Genomic DNA, 17,167 nt, shown 5'->3' on the forward strand with positions numbered 1-17,167 from the left:
TGTGGACCCCCAAGTTCTATTAAGATGAAATTAACAGTTCTTCATTACCATCCCCATTCCTGGGTGCTTCCCAAACCTGGTACCTACTTGCCACCCAATAGCAAGTTCTTCATGACTCTCTGTTGTCTCAGAAGATTTCAAAGCTACAAATGAACCGGTGTCTGCCTGCCCTTCAGAAGACTACAAAAAAAAAAAAATGCCAGGGTTTGCAAAGGCTAAACTTAAAGACATGTCCTTCTTATTTACTTTTAAAATGAGCATACAGAAAGGAGCAAGTTTCCTTTGTGCATTTTTATACGTGCATTGTTTTGGATTATTCTCCTCCCCTGCTCACCTCTCCCATCTCTCCCCTCCTGTGAACCCTTCCATCCCCAGCATCAATCAAATCAATCACCCTTTCCATTTTCATGTCTCGTGTACTTTGCTACCTGCACCAACCCATTCCTTAAAAGTCCCTTCCCCCAACTCATGCTCCTTTCGTAGTGTCGAGGCCGATACCTGTGCTCACTCCCACATAAATACACACCAGCACCCCTAGCTTCTGAGAGGGAGAGAGATCACAAGTTCAAGGCCAGCTTGGTCAACATAGTGAGTTCCAGGACAATTGGGGTTACATAATAAAACCCTGTCTCAAAAAGTAGATTAGGAGCTTTAATCAACACATGAGAGCCGTCATGTGGTATTTGTGTTTCTGAGTCTGGGATACCATCTTAATATAATTTTCAGGTATATCCTATTTCCTTCAAACTTCATAATTTCTTTGTAGCTGAATTAGATGTCATTGTGTATGGACCCCATTTTCACTGTTCATTCCTACATTTATGGATACCTAGGCTGATTTCATTCCCTCGCTGTTGTGAATACCACAGCAGCAAACATGGTTGTGCAAATATCTCTGGGGTGTATGCCCAGAAGTAGTGTATCATATAGTAGTTGTTATGATTCAGTCACAATATAGCTGACACTTCCGGGTTCCATAGCCACGCATGTGAAGACAAGCCCTCAGGCATGACCCACGTGCAGCATGGTTGCATCACCTACATATGACGCAGCTGTGTGAGCCCTTGCATGCATGCATGAGCTCCATCATCTGCATATGATGTAACCATGCCATCCCCTGTGCGCATGCGCTAGGCAGCCTTTAAAAGCTGGATACACCGTCTTCAGCTCTCTCTCTCTCTCTCTCTCTCTCTCTCTCTCTCTCTCTCTCTCTCTCTCTCTCTCTCTCTCTTTCTGCACATCAACCTTCACCAGGCCTGTGCATGCCCCTCCAATAAACTCCTAGGTGGGTTTGTTGCGTGTTCCGTGTTTCCTTCCCACTCATGCCAGGTAATTTCAGTAGTTCTATTTTTAGTGTTTTGAAAAGCCTCCATTCTGATTTCCGGGTTGGCTACACCAGCTCACAATCCCACCAGTGAATGTTCTTTCCCAGCATCCTCTCTAACGTGCGTTGTCATTCATTTTCTTGATATCCATTCCAACTCGAGTAAGATCTCTCGCTCCGACTAGAGCAGAGGAAGATCTCTCACTTGACAAATATCAAGTCAAAATGGATCCGTGCTCCTAAGCCAAGGCTGGAACAGTGAAACAGCTAGGGAAGAAAAACACATCTATCTAGGTGTAGACACAACACACTTGGGAAACCGGGCTCCAGTAGTACAGGAAGTAGCCCAAGAATTGACAAATGGCATCACACAAAACTAGAAGAAAGCAAACTGTTGGCAGGAGGAAACAGCCTACAGAACGGGGTAAAATCCTTGTCAGGTGCAGTTCAGATAAGTTAATATTCAGAATGTATAAACAGGTACAAATTGAACACCAAAAAACATAAGCCTGCACATCAATAAACGAGCCAATGAATTGAACAGATAGTGCTCAGAAGAGGAAACACAATGGCTAATAAATAATTTCAAGGGTGTTCAACAGCCTCGCCTTCAGGAAAACACAAATGAGGACATTTCTCTTGAATGTTCAATAAAGGAATCCGTGAATAAGGCTCTCCAGTGGCCGGTTGTAACTTCAGGAAGAAATTCTCAACCCAGTAATGGGTTCTTCTGGTATTTGTAGGATTCTGTAATGGTTGTTTAACTGTCAACAGCAGGGTTATTGATGGATAATTGATCCAGAAAGTGTTAACATGTGTTGTACAGTGCTGTATGAACAGAATGGGAAATCGTGTATACTCTATGGCGGTCATGGGAAGATGGTGCCGCCACCTGGCTGCTCATTCTCTGGGCCCTGGAAAACCTACCGTTGCATAAGAGCTGGTGGGATTAGCATTTACTTGTTAATTAAATATCAAACTTATGAAAATGTGCAGAATGCCGCCAACTGTTAACCTGCAAACATAAATGCCAAGGGCAGTATTGATGCTAGAGATGCCAGTGTGAAATTCTTGCTGTGAAGAATTAAAGTAAGCTGCTCTTTCCAAACGGAGTCTCACAGAGGCAAGGGTGGTGGCTCGCTTTAGTTTTGACTTTCAACGCGATTGGAGGAAGAAACACTGAGGCACAGATCAGGTATAGATGGGTGCATTTATGAAGGTGTTTCCGGGGCTGCTTAGCAGAGGGAAACGCCATCTCAACTGTGGGTCATACCATCACATGAGCTAGACTGAATTACAGGGCGGGGAGGGGAAAGGCCAGTTAGGTGTTTTCCCCTTTCTCAGCTTCCAGGCTCGTGGCTCCCACTGCCACGCCTCCCCTGTCATGATGGACAGACTGCATCCTACTAAGCTGTGATTGAGAATAAACCACCTTAGGTTGCTTATGTCGGGCTCTTGGTCACAGCAATGAGAGAAGTTACTAACACTGTCGCTCTGGCCGATGCTTTTCCTTCAAGAGTATTGTCCTTGACATAGTCTTCTGTACAAAATGGGCAGCACCAGGAAGCCATGGCGGTTGGCATTTTGCGGCTGGCTTGATAAAAGGTCGCGAAGCGTGCCACCTGCAGACACTCGAGTGACAATGGCACACAGCTCCAAGCTCCTTTCTGTCGACCCCCAAATGTGAAGAGTTTTATTCAGTAACTTGTTGTGAACCTTGTCGGGGAATTTCTGCCCTTCCCTCCCACCTGCAGCTTGCCACTGCCTCCCCAAGGAGTGCTCCCACCCACCCACCCATGGCACTCCCTTCTAAGTTCTTGCACAAGGAAGTGGGCTCAGCAGCCCGTCCTATCCCAGAGACCTTGGGATCTCCTCCAGTTCTGTGATGAGCATCATGGGACTCCAGCCCTCTGCTGCATAGTTGAACCTCAATTTTATAATATGCATTTTGACCTTTTTATCATGTCATTGCTTCCCCTGACATATAGTAAGTCCCTTAAGACAAGAATGGCTTCTCAATGCCCAGGGGCCTCCCACTAGACCAGTATAACCCTGTCCACGTGAACATGCTTTGTAAGTAGGTGCTGCCTCGACACAGAGCTTTTTATCTCCCCTATTCTGCTCCATGAAGACCCTCCAACCCCTCACAGATGCTCAGAGCCAGTGAAGGGAAAATTACAGTGATGGCAGGCTCAATAATGAACACAGGTATTGTCAGACAGCTTCTGAGCAGTGTGGGAGGGACTTACCTCTCTATGGTACAAAACAGCACCTCTGACCAGAAATAGCACAAAAAAAAAAAATCCCACAAACAAAGCTTACCTTTGAAAATGGTAGAAAATGTCAGAAGAAATTAGAAGTAGCCGGGTGCCACCCAGCCAGCCACCTTCTTCAGGACAATGATGAAAGCTCACTGTGCAGAGTCCATCCTAGGGGAGGAAAAGTAGGTCACAAGCCAGCTAACACAAAGCTCTGGCCCCTTCAGGAGTGCTTGTCCATTGAAGTCTGCCTTCTCTAATGGCAATACGGCACTCACCTTCTAGGGCTGAGCGCGCTGGTGACCCTTTTCCTTCTCAGCTTCTCTTTGTCTGTCTGGAAAATCAGTAATAATTTGGAACTACGTCTGGTAACTAGCATGTGGCTGCATGCTGTTTTCTCTGATGCAGAAGTGCCCCTCCTTCATTTGACCAGCAGCATACATGTATTATAATTGCTGCTACAGTCCGATTTGATGTGTTTTCATTCACTATGTCTCCTCTTTGCCTCTGCTAATTTTTTCTTTCTTCTGTGTTTTTTTTTAACAGTTTACTTTTTTCTCCCCAGTAACTTGGACATGATGCATTCCAACCTGGCTGATTATTTGGGCTTTGGTTTTCTTTTATTTTAAAATTTGTGTTGGGGCTGGAGAGATGGCTCAGAGGTTAAGAGCACTGGCTGCTCTTCCAGAGGTCCTGAGTTCAATTCCCACAACCACGTGATGGCTCGCAACCATCTGTAATGAGATCTGGCACTGTATCCTGGAAAGTGTACATATAATAAATAAATACATTTAAAATTTGTGTTGTGCACCTGATTCCCAAATTCTATTGTAGCTGCATCCTGAACAATACAGGGACCATAGTCTAATCCCATCACGCATCCCATCATCCAGGCTAGCACTGTTCAGTCTTTATATATCTAATATTCTGCGATTAGTCACTTTATCATCATTCTAGTTGGCTAATGATCTATCTGACTATCCCTTCTGAGCGTGGAATCTTTCTCTGGGACTCAGCTTTCTCAGTAAGCAGTGCCTGTCTTCCTAAGCCTTCCCATGAGAGTACTGCATGATGGCCTCTTCACTTCACAAATCTGTCTGTCTTCATTGTGATCATTTATCGTTTTTTAAAAGTTTGTGGTTACGATTTCACATTCTCCTGGCCTGTACAGTACTCAGAACTCTCCTTCTCCTCCTCCCTCTCCCCCTGCCTCTTCCTCCCCCTCCATTTCCCCTCCCTCTCCTCTCCCGTTCTCTTCCCTCTCACCCGTCCAAGTACAACATGCATATGGAAGTCAGAAAATAACTTTAGGTTTCCTCACCTTTCACCTTGTTTGAGATCAGGTTTTCTGCTTTTCTTTTTTTGTTGTTGTTGTTTTTATTGATCTCTACATTTTTCTCTGCTCCCCTCCCTTCTTCTCCCCTCCCCTTCTGCCCTCTCCAAAGGTCCCCATGCTCTCAATTTACTCAGGTGATCTTGTCTTTTTCTAGTTCCCATGTAGATTAGATCCGTTTTTGTCTTTCTTAGGGTTCTCTTTGATGTCTAGGCTGATTTTTCTTTGCTTTATGTCTAAAAGCCACTTATGAATGAGTTCATGTAATATTTGTCTTTCTGGGTCTGGGTTGCCTCCCTCAATATGATGTTTTTTAGATCCATCCATTTGCCCTCAAATTTCAAGATATCATTATCTATTTTTCTTCTGTGTTGTACTCCATTGTGTAAATGTACCACGTTTTTCTTATCCATTCTTTGGTCCAGGGGCATTTAGGTTGTTTCCAGGTTCTGGCTATGACAAATAATTCTGCTATGAATATAGTTGAGTCCTTGTGGTATGGATTGAGCATCTTTTGGATATATACCCGAAATTGGTGTTGCTGGGTCTTGGCTAACTGGCCCACTAGTTTCCAGAGATTCCTGTCTCTGTCTCCTATCTCAATATAAAAGCAATGGGATTGCAAACGTATTCTGCCACACTGGGTTCTTTGTGGATCTGGGAATCTGGACTCAAGTCTTCACATTTGCATGGCTGGTGTTTTATCGACTGAGCCACGTCCCCGCCTCATTGATGGCAATGTGTTGGGTAGAGTTATCTTTTCAGCTTTTGGAAATCCAAGTTCACTGTGTCAGCACTGACTCTCCTGTGGAGAGTCCTGTCTGTTGGTTTGGCTTCCAGGACTTGAGTGTTCATCATGCACCTTTCTGTCACCCCCCAGGGGTCCATGGGTCTCGTGGATCCCAGCATAACATCTAGATCTTCCTTCCTGTAATTGTATGTTTTCCTTTCTGTATAGATCTCAATATAGTTAGTACCAGTCCTGTTTATTGGTGGTGAGTGTGGTCCTACCTATCTCAGTGTGAGGAAGAGCATGGCCCAGTGATGAACAAGAACGGGAGGAAGCAGATTTGGTGGAATGATGCTAGTTTCTAAGCACAGACTACACCACCCCGGACTCAGGAAGCATCTCCTCTTCAGTTGAATGGTGACTTCTGAGGACAGGTCAACGTACTATTTGAAATGCTCTTATTTATAAGGTTGAATCCGAATGGGGCTGTTAATAAACCTCTTTTTTTTTATTAGGGGTGATACTCAAGAACTGAAAACCGAATATTCTCAGCTGTGCAGGGAACTGCAAACAGAATCAGGGTTGACTCTTTCTATAATGAGTTAAAATACAAAGTTTCACTGTGGCATTTTCATACCCCTGTTTCTGTTCCGGGCAGGGTCTTTGTTATCCCAGGATGACCTTGAACTTCTGGTCTCCCCACCTTCTCCTCCAGAGTGCTGGGACTGCAGCATGGGTCGCTCTGCCCCGGCTTCTCCATTATCCTTTGATCATTTTTCTTTCATTTTGAAGTCACAGTCTTTTGGTTCTTCTTACTCCATCCTGGGTTTCTCTGTTAGCCCACAAAGCCTTTCTGCTTCCTCTTCCCAGATGCAAGCACTAATGACCAGCTATCACCATTTGCTTTTAGCTCTGCCTCTTGTTGGCAATGTGGATAGAAAACAAGAGACACCTGCCTCCTTGACCCTTACAACAATGTAGCCAGGCAGTGGTGGCTCACACCTTTAATCCCAACATTCAGAAGTCAGAGAAAGGCAGATCTCTGTGAGTTCATGGCCAGCCTGGTCTATGGAGTGAGTTCCAGGACAGGCTCCAAAGCTCCAGAGAAACCCTGTCTCCATAAACAAAACAAAATAAACAAAATGAAAGCAATGAACATTTTGCTTGCTGTTTATAAATGGTCTCAAAGTACAGCCTTTAGGGTCCAGTGAAGACTGTGGGAGAAGGAAAGAAGCCAGGTGCATCCGAATCTGTGGTCCTGAGCCCACCAAACCCCTGTGTCTAAAGATCTCTACACATTCTGTCAGTCACTTGATTCTGCTGCATGACTAGAGACAAAGTTCCCATGGGTTTATCTACATCTATTTCAGTGCACATTTAGCCTAGGGGTGGAATATAACATACTCCTCCTAGAAAGTATATTGAAAATCAGTTCCCACAATTTGTTCTAAAACTTCAGAATTTTTAATTTTATGATTTCAAAAGTGTCTTGCAGCAACTAGATAACACGTCACCTAATTGGTTGTAATATGAACATCTGAGATTACTATGTGTTATCCTTGAAGTGATAAAGATTTGTGTTTTCTATTCTAAATCTTCAGTATCGTGGGTATTTATTACTCCCAATACAGAGAGAAAAGAATTGATTAGAATCATTTTTATCTTCAGAAAAATACTATTCCTACTTCATAGACTTCAAGCATAGACGAAATGTTTTAATTGACCGGAGCCCAGCCAAATATTATTGTCTGATAGAATCTGAGGTCGATAAGAACAATATTTTCTTGGATCTGGATCTTCCTACCTCATCTCTGTACAGAGCTCAGATCTGAGTGTGTTCTGTGTCAACACCACCGCTAGATACAGTATTCCTTACACAATAGTGATACACTTCTTTTCACCCATGATCCTTGTATGTCCTGAGAGTTAAGGGTCACCATATTGGGTAACAGATTCAAAGGCATTGCTAACCTCTCTGAAAGCCCTGTTGTTTCGTCAGCATGTGAAATACAGGCCTGTCTCCCTGTGTGCTGGTGTGGGGCAGCCCTGCAGAGAGAGCCCAGCTAATGTGATTCCTGCTCCAGCCAGAGATTCAGCTCCTGGGGCCAGTCAACACTGACTCTACTCTGCACTGGCTTCTCAGTGCAGAGTGCCTGGGGGCGGGGGGGGGGGGGATCTACTCAAGGAGTGAGCCCCAAACCCGAGTCCTCATCCACAGGAAAGGACTTGTGTGTTGCAGGTCAGGGGCTGTGGGTGGGGGTGGGGGCCAAAGTAAAGAGTAAGAGGGGAAAGAAAGAACTGATTACTGATGTCGTCTGAAGAAAACTGAACTAGACTCCGAGTCACAAAGGTGCCGTGCAGAAATACCGATGTTTTCTTCATTGAAATAATGAGAAAAGTCAACACTTGTGAGTTCCTTTCCTGTGCCTTAGGTTTACGTCTCTGAAAAGGCCAAGGAGGTGGGTGCGCAGACGGAGACAAGAGAGCGCAATTAACGTACAGAAAGTCTTGCAGCTGTGGGGAATTGCATAGAAGTCGCTGATTGGACTTTTACCCTCAAACAGCCTCTCCTTCAGCATCAGCCTTATTTGATACTTGTGTTGACATTCAACATATTACACTGCTTATGTCAACAATATTTTAGGAGGAATTCAAAGAGAACATGTGAAATAGGTAAAGAAATGTAGGTGCTGTTTGCTAATGTCGCTGGGGACTGTCTCACATTGAGATTTAGGGAGATTGTGCCAGGTCTACCACGATATAAACTTGGCAGTAGTTCTGTGTTCCCTGGAATCCAGCGCCTTGGGACTAGTCTCTATTAGGAATGCTGAAACCTCTCTCCCTAGAGATTCCCTGGAGAATTCTGCAGGTACTGCCTGTCATATCAGATAAAGGGCACAATCCTCGTGTGACCATGTGACTCACTCCTGTACTCTACCCTCAGACCTACACTGGGGAGACTCATGGTGCCTCCATTGCGAAGTGGAGTAAGAGTAGCCATGAAGCACCATAGTACAGGGTAGAGCCATGAGGCACCATAGTACAGGGTAGAGCCCATGGAAAGCGGTGAGGAAATATGAGCTTCCATTCCATGACAATTGCGATTCCTGCTCGTAGCAAGAGAGCTTCAGTGGACCGTGGGCTGGAAGCATCCCACATCTACTTCAATAAAGAAACCAAACTCTGTGTTTACGTGGTCTGTTCTTATGGCTAGCTGCTCCCGCAGTAAAAGAAATGGAAGTTGTGTTGATCTCTTTTCTCCAAAAATCCACTGAATTTGTAGTTATTGTTTCAGACAACACATCCGGTCAGTACATCCCCCAGAGTGACTTAATTAACTGAAGTTTTTCCTCTGCCAGAACTACCTAAAATCATAATTTCAGGTCTGTCTGAAAAGACACGCAATCATATCATACCGTTGTCATAGATGCTTAATTTCTTCTTAATCTGACAGCCCAGCCAACATGATTTTAATAAGGTCGTGACTTGTACGGGTCCTCAGGGAGGGATAGAACCGATTTGTTTAATCTCCGTGACGTGTCGGTGTTTCCTGCAGTTTTAAACACCATCATTTTACGCTCCAGAGAGTGTACTACACAGCAGTATGCCTCTTCTTTCTCTTCCCCCACAGCAATGCAGCAAGAAAGCCTCTGCCTCCCTCATGTGGCTTCTGAAATCATCCGGCATCATCGCCAACCGCCCATGGCCAAGGATCTCCCTCACAATTATCACCACTGCCATCATCCTCATCATGGCTGTGTTCAACATGGTGAGCTCCTGGGCTGGGTCAGGGTTGGCATGGGCAGAACCTTTCCTCTGTGGTCTGCCTGTGGGATGGGTCGGTTGGTTTTCACCTGGCTTGGTTTGGTATGTGTGTGGATGTTTTTGCTTGTGTGTATATCTACCCTCCACATGCATGTCTGGTGCCTGCAGAGGGCAGAAGAGAGCATCTGGTCCCCTGGACCTGAAGCTACAGAGGGATGGTTGGCAGCTAGAGGGTGGGTTCTGGGGATCAAACCTGGATGTCTAGAAGAACAATCAGTGCTCTTAACTGCTGAGCCATCTCTCCAACCCTGCGTCTTGCAGTTTGAGGTGTCCTTATGACACCAATCGCTCCCTGCCTATTCGACCCTCTCGCAGTTGCTGCCGTCCATCTGAGGACAGAGAGGCTTTCCACAGGCCTTGTGTGAGGAAGATGGCTTCGTGGGATAGTTTTCCATGTCTTGTCTTTTGGTGTCTGCTCAGCAGACAATCAGGATAACCAAGCAGGCAATCAGGATAGCACCAGGAGAGACAGCATCCAAGCCATGACAGCCAACCACAGGGGCTACCCTGCAGTCTAAAGAGGCCTGGCTGCAAACCCCAGTTCTTCTTAGACTGAGATGGTAGGAGAGGTTTTCATTGCACATCAAGGTTCCATTTCCACTTCTCAGCACTGAGTACTAAAACCTCTATCATGGTGGATCTAAGAACCAAATAAGCCCAAGTTCTCACCATAGCTAAGGTAGTGCCCTGGTTCTGTAACCGTGGAACCAATGGTCAGTCTTTTCATTTCTGTGTTACCATTACTTCTTCTTCCCCCCAAAAGAACACTCGGGCTATCATTGTGCTTGGGGTGCATCCTTATTAGTGCCCTCTTGCCACCGTCATCATCATCATCATCATCATTGTCACCATCATCGTCATTGTCATCGTCTGAGCTAGGGTTACTATTGCTGCTATTAAACACCGTGACCAAAGCCAGCTTGACAATGAAAGGGTTTATTTTACTTACATTCCCACATCACAATTCATCACAGAAGGAAGTCAGGGAAGAGCCTCAAACAGGGCTGGAACCTGGAGGCAGGAGCTGATTCGGAGGCCCTGGATAGGTGCTGCTCACTGACTTGCTTCTCACTGCTTGCCCAGCCTGCTTTCTTATAGAACCCAGCACCACCACCTCAGGGACAGCACCACCCACAGTGGGCTGGGCCCTCGCCTGTCCCATTAGGAAAATGCATACATGTTTACCTATTGCCCAATCTTATGGAGGCATTTCTTTCTATTGTGGCTCCCTCCTGTCTGATGACTCTAGCTTGTTTCAAGTTATCTTAAAAACTAGCCAGGATAACCATCCTCAGAAGGTCCTTTGTCACAGTATATATTGCAGACGTCACTAGTGGCTGGGAACAAAACGGCGGTGTCTTGAACAGCTCTTTCTTCCCAGAAGCATAGAATGAGGATACGGTGACAGATTTGACATAAAGTATTAATAATAAATGGTTTAATGTCCCCACAAGGTGGGAAACATTCATTCTCAACAACAAACATGTTGTATATAAATGTCAAAGTGCGCCTCGAGCATTGTGAGATGCTGAGAACCCAAGGCCTGCTCTGACTCCCAGGAGTTCAGAGTGGAAAGTGGGAGGCTGCCAGCTGGATAAAGCAACCAGCAAATCATCCTAAAAACACATTGAGAGCCGGGCGATGGTGGCGCACACCTTTAATGCCAGCACTCGGGAGGCAGAGGCAGGTGGATCTCTGTGAGTTCGAGACCAACCTGGTCTACAGAGCTAGTTCCAGGACAGGCTCCAAAGCCGCAGAGAAACCCTGTCTCGAAAAACCAAAAACAAAAACATTGGGGAGGGCAGGATGACATGGGGGTGAGGAGCAGGTGGGGAGACCCTAGGGAGGGCAGGGCAGCATGGGGGATCAGGAGGAAGTGGGAAGACACACAGGGGAGGCAGGACAGCATGGGGGATCAGGAGGAAGTGGGGAGACACACAGGGGAGGCAGGACAGCATGGGGGATCAGGAGGAAGTGGGGAGACACACAGGGGAGGCAGGACAGCATGGGGGATCAGGAGGAAGTGGGGAGACACACAGGGGGGAGTAGGATGACATGGAGGGAACAGGCAAAACATACATGTAAAATAAAAATAAATAAATCATTTTAAGATGTACTTATTATTGAGTAAAATGTTACAGAGAATGTTTGATTTAACCCCTTGCCTTGTCCAATCCCACGGCAATAATTCTACTTGTAAGATAATGGAGTCCTCACTACTGTCCATTCCTCCATCCCCCTCCCCCCCCGCCACCCGCACGCACTTTCCCTTCCTGCCGCACGGATTTACTTGTTGTGTCTCCAGTGAGTGCGCTCCCACAGTGATGCCCTGTTGTGTCAGCATGCTGTCTTCGCGACTCTTGTCTTCCTATTGGCACCATTTCCCTTCTGTCACAGAAAAGCTTCAGTCGGCCCTGTTTTCCCGGCCAGTAGCCAGGGGTCCCTCTTAGCTAGTCCTTCTCAAGGCTCAGCTGCCATGTGTCCTGTGCACTCAAGATGGCACAGATGTATTCAGGACAACCTGAGAGAGCCGGGGGGCTGTGGGGTAGCCCCGTGCCGCCGACTGTGGAGATGGGCAGGGTAGGTTGGGGCTTCCACAGATGTCACTCGTGGTTTTTCCGAGCCTGCATACAAGTGGCTCTGACACAGTCCCGGTGAGTCGTGTCTGAAATGACCTCAGATGTCACCAGGATTTTGAGTGTCCCACGTTCATCTATGTGGTGCTAAACATCTAGATGAAAAGTGAAGGAAAATATTAGTTCTCCATTTTTTCCAGTATAAGGTTTTGTTATCAAATTACAAATGCCCTTGTTTTGTCCTGCCTGCGTTTCCAGCTGGCTGTCTAGAGTCACATGTAGGAGCTGGGTAATTAATGAAAAAAGAGGCCATGAATTTTGAAAGACAGAAAGGAGGGGTACTTGGGGAGAGGAAAGAGGAGGGAGAAACAATGTTACTATATATGATAATCTCAAAAAAAAAAAAAAAAAAACAGAAGAAATGATGTTTAACGGAAAGCCGGAGCGCCCTGCCACGGTTGATACTGGCCCCGTGGTGATGCCATCAGGTGCATCATTTCCGGGAAACTTCCAGGAGATCTGGAACGAGTCAATCAAACACAAACTTGTGACTCACGCAGGCGAGAGTTGACTGAAGTCAAGCAGTGAACAACCTAGATGAGTTCTAATGACGTCACCAGGCACAAGTCACCACGTCAGCTCCTGTGTTCACAGCTAGCAGTGCTTGGAAAACATGTTTCTGAATGAGATTCTACTGCTGGGAAGTATAATTTGTTTTTTTAAAACAATCTTATTAACACTCAATAAGACTATCTTGTTCAAGGCAATATAAGTTTTACAGTTGTCGCCAAGACTTTAGAAACTAAAATGGCTCCAACAAGGACTGCCCTAAACAGTCATGACACTGGAAATTCATGCTATGAGAAGTGAGGTAGCTTACGTGGAAGAGTAGGGAAGAGGGACTGGGAAGGATCGTGCTCTGGGGATGTATAAATTCTAGGAAGTGAGCAGAAGTGTGGTCAGGAAGCTTCCTTGTGCACCGGGATTGGCAGTGTCTACTGATATTTTTTAAGATTTAATTTTATTTTATGTGTATGAGTGTCCACGTATGTGTGTGTACCATATGCATGCAGTGCCCACTGAGGCCAGAAGAAGGTATCAGATCCCCTGGAACTGGAGTTATGGACCGTTGTGTGTCTCCAGGAACCAAGCCTCGGTCCTCAACAAGAGCAGCTAGTGCTCTTAACTGCTAAGCTAGCTCCAAAGCCCCCCACATTGGCTACTGGTTTTCAGATTCATAGCATTGTGCTTATGTATGTCATCCTGGCAAAGGCATGGCTTCACAGAGGCTATTGTTACCCACACAACATGAGCATAGCACCTCGTCTTTCTTCTTCTTGGTCTCCATGGTGACATGATCAAGAAGTTTTTGTTAATTATTTTAAAGTCCTGGGTTCCTATAAGTAGACTTGGTGGTATCTCCCCAAGTCTAAAAGGCTCTGTTTTCTTCCTTTCTGCACTCTTCCGTGTTTAATTAGTTGCACTTGGGATTGATTGAGTCAAGGTCTGTGGTGCTTTAGGGCATAGCATAGGCCTTGTAATTTCTTCATTCTATTTCCCTCCTGTTACAATTTTCCCAAAGAATTAAGAGAACTATAAGTTAACTGGAGATTGTATATCTTGCTACAAATTATTTAGCAGCAGGTAAAGACATCTATGTTTCACTGACTTTTAGGTATATATTTTATTTTTAATGGATAAAAACACTCTGTCTAGTACCACTGTTGGGGGAGGAAAGAAATATCGCTCAAATTATAATAAATAAACATCTTCTCTACTTGAGATAACTGACAAGAACCAAAATATATAAACACCAAAGAATATATAAACTGGTAAACACAAACACAGCAACCATGGAAAAAGTGCAAGAAAGGTTTACATGTCAACCTTGAATGTTAATATTTAGCCCAGTACCAAACACACAGCCTAGGTTTACAGATTAATTTCTTTCTGGAGAGAGAAGCTTGTGAGAGTCCTGATTTCCTAGTTTACCTTTCCAGAGTAGACAGAAAACTGATCAGTGGTCACCGAAGCAGTCCGTTCCTCAGCTTGTCTAGGGGAGAGGGGTTGGGTTTGTCCTGCCTTTCAGACAAGTTGGTCCTTTGCCTCTGCATGCTGACCTGGATGCCCATGGATAATCCCACCTGTCTTTCCAAGAATCATGGGAACATCCATTTTCTCAAGTTTGTAACCCTTTCTTTACCCACTATCTGTGAAGCTCACACATCATGTATGCAAATATGATCGTATGCAAATATGACTATAGGCAGATGTGCTTCACTGCATGCCTGAACCAAGATGGCAGAGACTGAAGACAGTTCTGTATCTCTCATTTTGTGAGCGGCGGCTGAATATCTGTGTGGAGATGATGTCAGCTTAGCAAGCCTTCCCGTGCTGCATGCATTTCAGTTTAACTCTTGATTCAGTTGCTTCTGTTTGCAATCTTGAAGCCTTGGAGTTTCTGTACTGAGGTGCAGTGTTGGGATGGTTGGTTACTTAATGCGTAGAACATTCCAAAATGTCAAAAGGAGAAATTAGAGCTGTAATCACTGGCAGTATAGAGACCCTCGACCATCCACGGACCGCACATAAGAAACATAGTCATTCATGAATGCTGCTCCCACCTTCTCCTTATTCCATCCAATCTGTAACAATTCACTGAAGAAAACATCGTTTCTCTTTGCAGTTTTTCCTGAGTGACTCTGAGGAGACCACCCTTCCTACTGCCAATACAACAAACGCAAACTTTTCTGTCCCAGAAAACCAGGCAGTGATTCTCCATGCACGGAACTTGTTTTTCCTCCCGGTAAGAAAATTGCATCTACTGGTGTTTTGCTGTTTGCCTGTGATGTTTGCCTAAACAATGCAAGGTCCTCAGCCTCAGATGTGACCTAAACTTAGCCCTCCATCCCAATCATAAGTCTTCAGAAAGCAGATTCTGCTCAAGGAGCCCCACATTGGCATGTCCCAGCTATACATAAAACACATGATGGACTCCGGAGCTCTGGAGCCCCTGAAGGTAGCATGGCTTCGCAGATCCACCCACTGGAGCAGCAGGGAAATTGTGTGGTGTTCACAAGACCACACATCCCTAACCCCATATTACAGGACATTTAAGACTGACAGTGAAGCCGGGCGGTGGTGGCGCACGCCTTTAATCCCAGCACTCGGGAGGCAGAGGCAGGCGGATCTCTGTGAGTTCGAGGCCAGCCTGGTCTACAGAGCTAGTTCCAGGACAGGCTCCAAAGCCACAAAAAAACCCTGTCTCGAAAAACCAAAAAAAAAAAAAAAAAAAAAAAAAAAAAAAAAAAGACTGACAGTGAATGGGGCAGTATGGGGAAGAAGGTCCCGCTTACCTCTGCTCATGATATAACTCTTCTTAATAATAAGTATAATAATTGTAAAAATTACAGTAATAAATTACTTTATTAAAAATTGGCTGTTTTAAATATTAAAGCACACCAGCTCTTTACACTGAAAACTTCAAGGTGGGAATTAATTTTAAAGACTGAACAGTTTTCCCCACAAAGGTTTTGGTCCAAGTGTTTACATACTGAACGTAGATAAGCACAGTGTTTAAAAATTCATTTTGTTACAACCAGCCTTTAAATTAAACTCAGCCTTTGAATAAGATGTTTTAAAATATTCAATAAATAACATGCATTCATAGTAAATTGCTAAAAAGTATTACTTAAAACCATTCCAAGACACATGATCCCAGTTTTGTACTAATGTGTATAGTAACATATATCGGAAACATGGAGAGACACATAGAGATGATAGTACTGGCCAACTGTGGATGCTGGGACCATTAGACTCTCCCCTTTCCATGTGTGTTGTTTTATGGACTTCTAATTCTAACATCAGATGCTGCTAGCAGGGATCTGTAAGAATGATGTCACGACCCTCATTGTACAGTGAAGACGCTGAGATATTGACAGTTATGTCACCAGCCAGATGTCACCGAGCTGATAATGAGTGGTGGAAGCGGGCCTGAATCCAGGGCTCTTCCACACCTGCCTGCGAGTGACAGACAGAGGGGAGGTGGTCAAGGAAGTGGACACACCTTCCTGGGGTCTGAGATGCAGTGTCCCAGCATCCTTATGGCACCTGTCCAACTCCAAGAGCTTGACCTTAACCCTTGGATCAAGCTCTCAGCCTAAATCCTGATTCAGAGAGGGTCTACACTGAATTACGAATTCTCCTTTAATAAAATGTCTGGTAGCCTCGTGCTGTTAATGGAGATATCTGCAGGGATTTAAATCCTTGCATGAATTAACAAGCTGACAAGGCCGAGAAAGGTTCTACCTAATATCGTCTCTGGAAATCCCTTCAGTGTGCACAGCGCACTCTGTTTTCATCTTCAAGAAATAAGTGGCATGTGTGGATGACATGTCTTCAGTCTGGGTAGTTTTGACTTTTTTTCTGAAGTGTTTAACTAGTGTTTTTCATTATTTCTCTTTGCTGTGCCAGATTATTTCAGAATCTCATGAAAAAACACAAGCAGGTGTGAACCATCAGGTCAGAGGATAGAGATGTGCACCTGCCTCCCCAGCCAGCTCTCATGTTGACCTTACCTGTTTGATGGTACCCCCAGATTCAACAGCTCAGGGTTTCTTAGTGACCCTGAATGTGTGTCCTTTTCTCCTGCCCCAGTACTTCATATACAGTTGCATCCTGGGCCTGATCTCCTGCTCCGTGTTCCTGAGGGTGAACTACGAGTTAAAAATGCTGATCATGATGGTGGCGCTGGTGGGCTACAACACCATTCTGCTCCACACCCACGCCCATGTCTTGGATGCGTACAGCCAGGTCCTGTTTCAGAGGTGAGTAGACCCGCTCCGTTGTCCCTTATCACACTCGTGGCTGTTATGGTCTTATGATCTTATGTTCAGTGAAAACTAATCAAAGCTGCTGCTCTCAGTGATCGCAGTGAGTTTCTTTGAAATGATGGTTCAGGAATATGAGGTGTGTTTTCATTCTTGATAATAGAATATGTGTTGAGAGATGCGTGTCGAGAATATGCCAGAGTTCAGAGAAAGGATTTGTATAATATGAACCCTTCCTACCCTACCCCCCGCCCCCTTAGGTGTCCCTGTGTTGCCCAGGCTGGATTGAGCT

General features: G+C 45.1%; 1 protein-coding gene across 2 annotated transcripts in view; it reads left to right on the forward strand.

Moving 5' to 3' along the window:
* The window catches only part of Adcy2 (adenylate cyclase 2), a 332,154-nt gene that overhangs the window by 277,260 nt on the left and 37,727 nt on the right, over window positions 1–17,167 (forward strand). For both annotated transcript variants that reach the window (XR_007592202.1, XM_050144723.1), the window contains exons 16-18: window positions 9,277–9,414; window positions 14,733–14,852; window positions 16,703–16,872. Coding sequence is in view for 1 of the 2 variants with exons in the window: in XM_050144723.1 (XP_050000680.1) it covers window positions 9,277–9,414; window positions 14,733–14,852; window positions 16,703–16,872 (428 nt within the window). In the remaining variant the exon portion in view is untranslated. The remainder of the gene's footprint in view (window positions 1–9,276; window positions 9,415–14,732; window positions 14,853–16,702; window positions 16,873–17,167) is intronic.

Source organism: Alexandromys fortis, unplaced genomic scaffold (assembly GCF_014885135.2).
Source record: "Alexandromys fortis isolate MF-2015 unplaced genomic scaffold, M_Fortis_MF-2015_v1.1 scaffold_52, whole genome shotgun sequence".
NCBI lineage: Eukaryota > Metazoa > Chordata > Mammalia > Rodentia > Cricetidae > Alexandromys > Alexandromys fortis.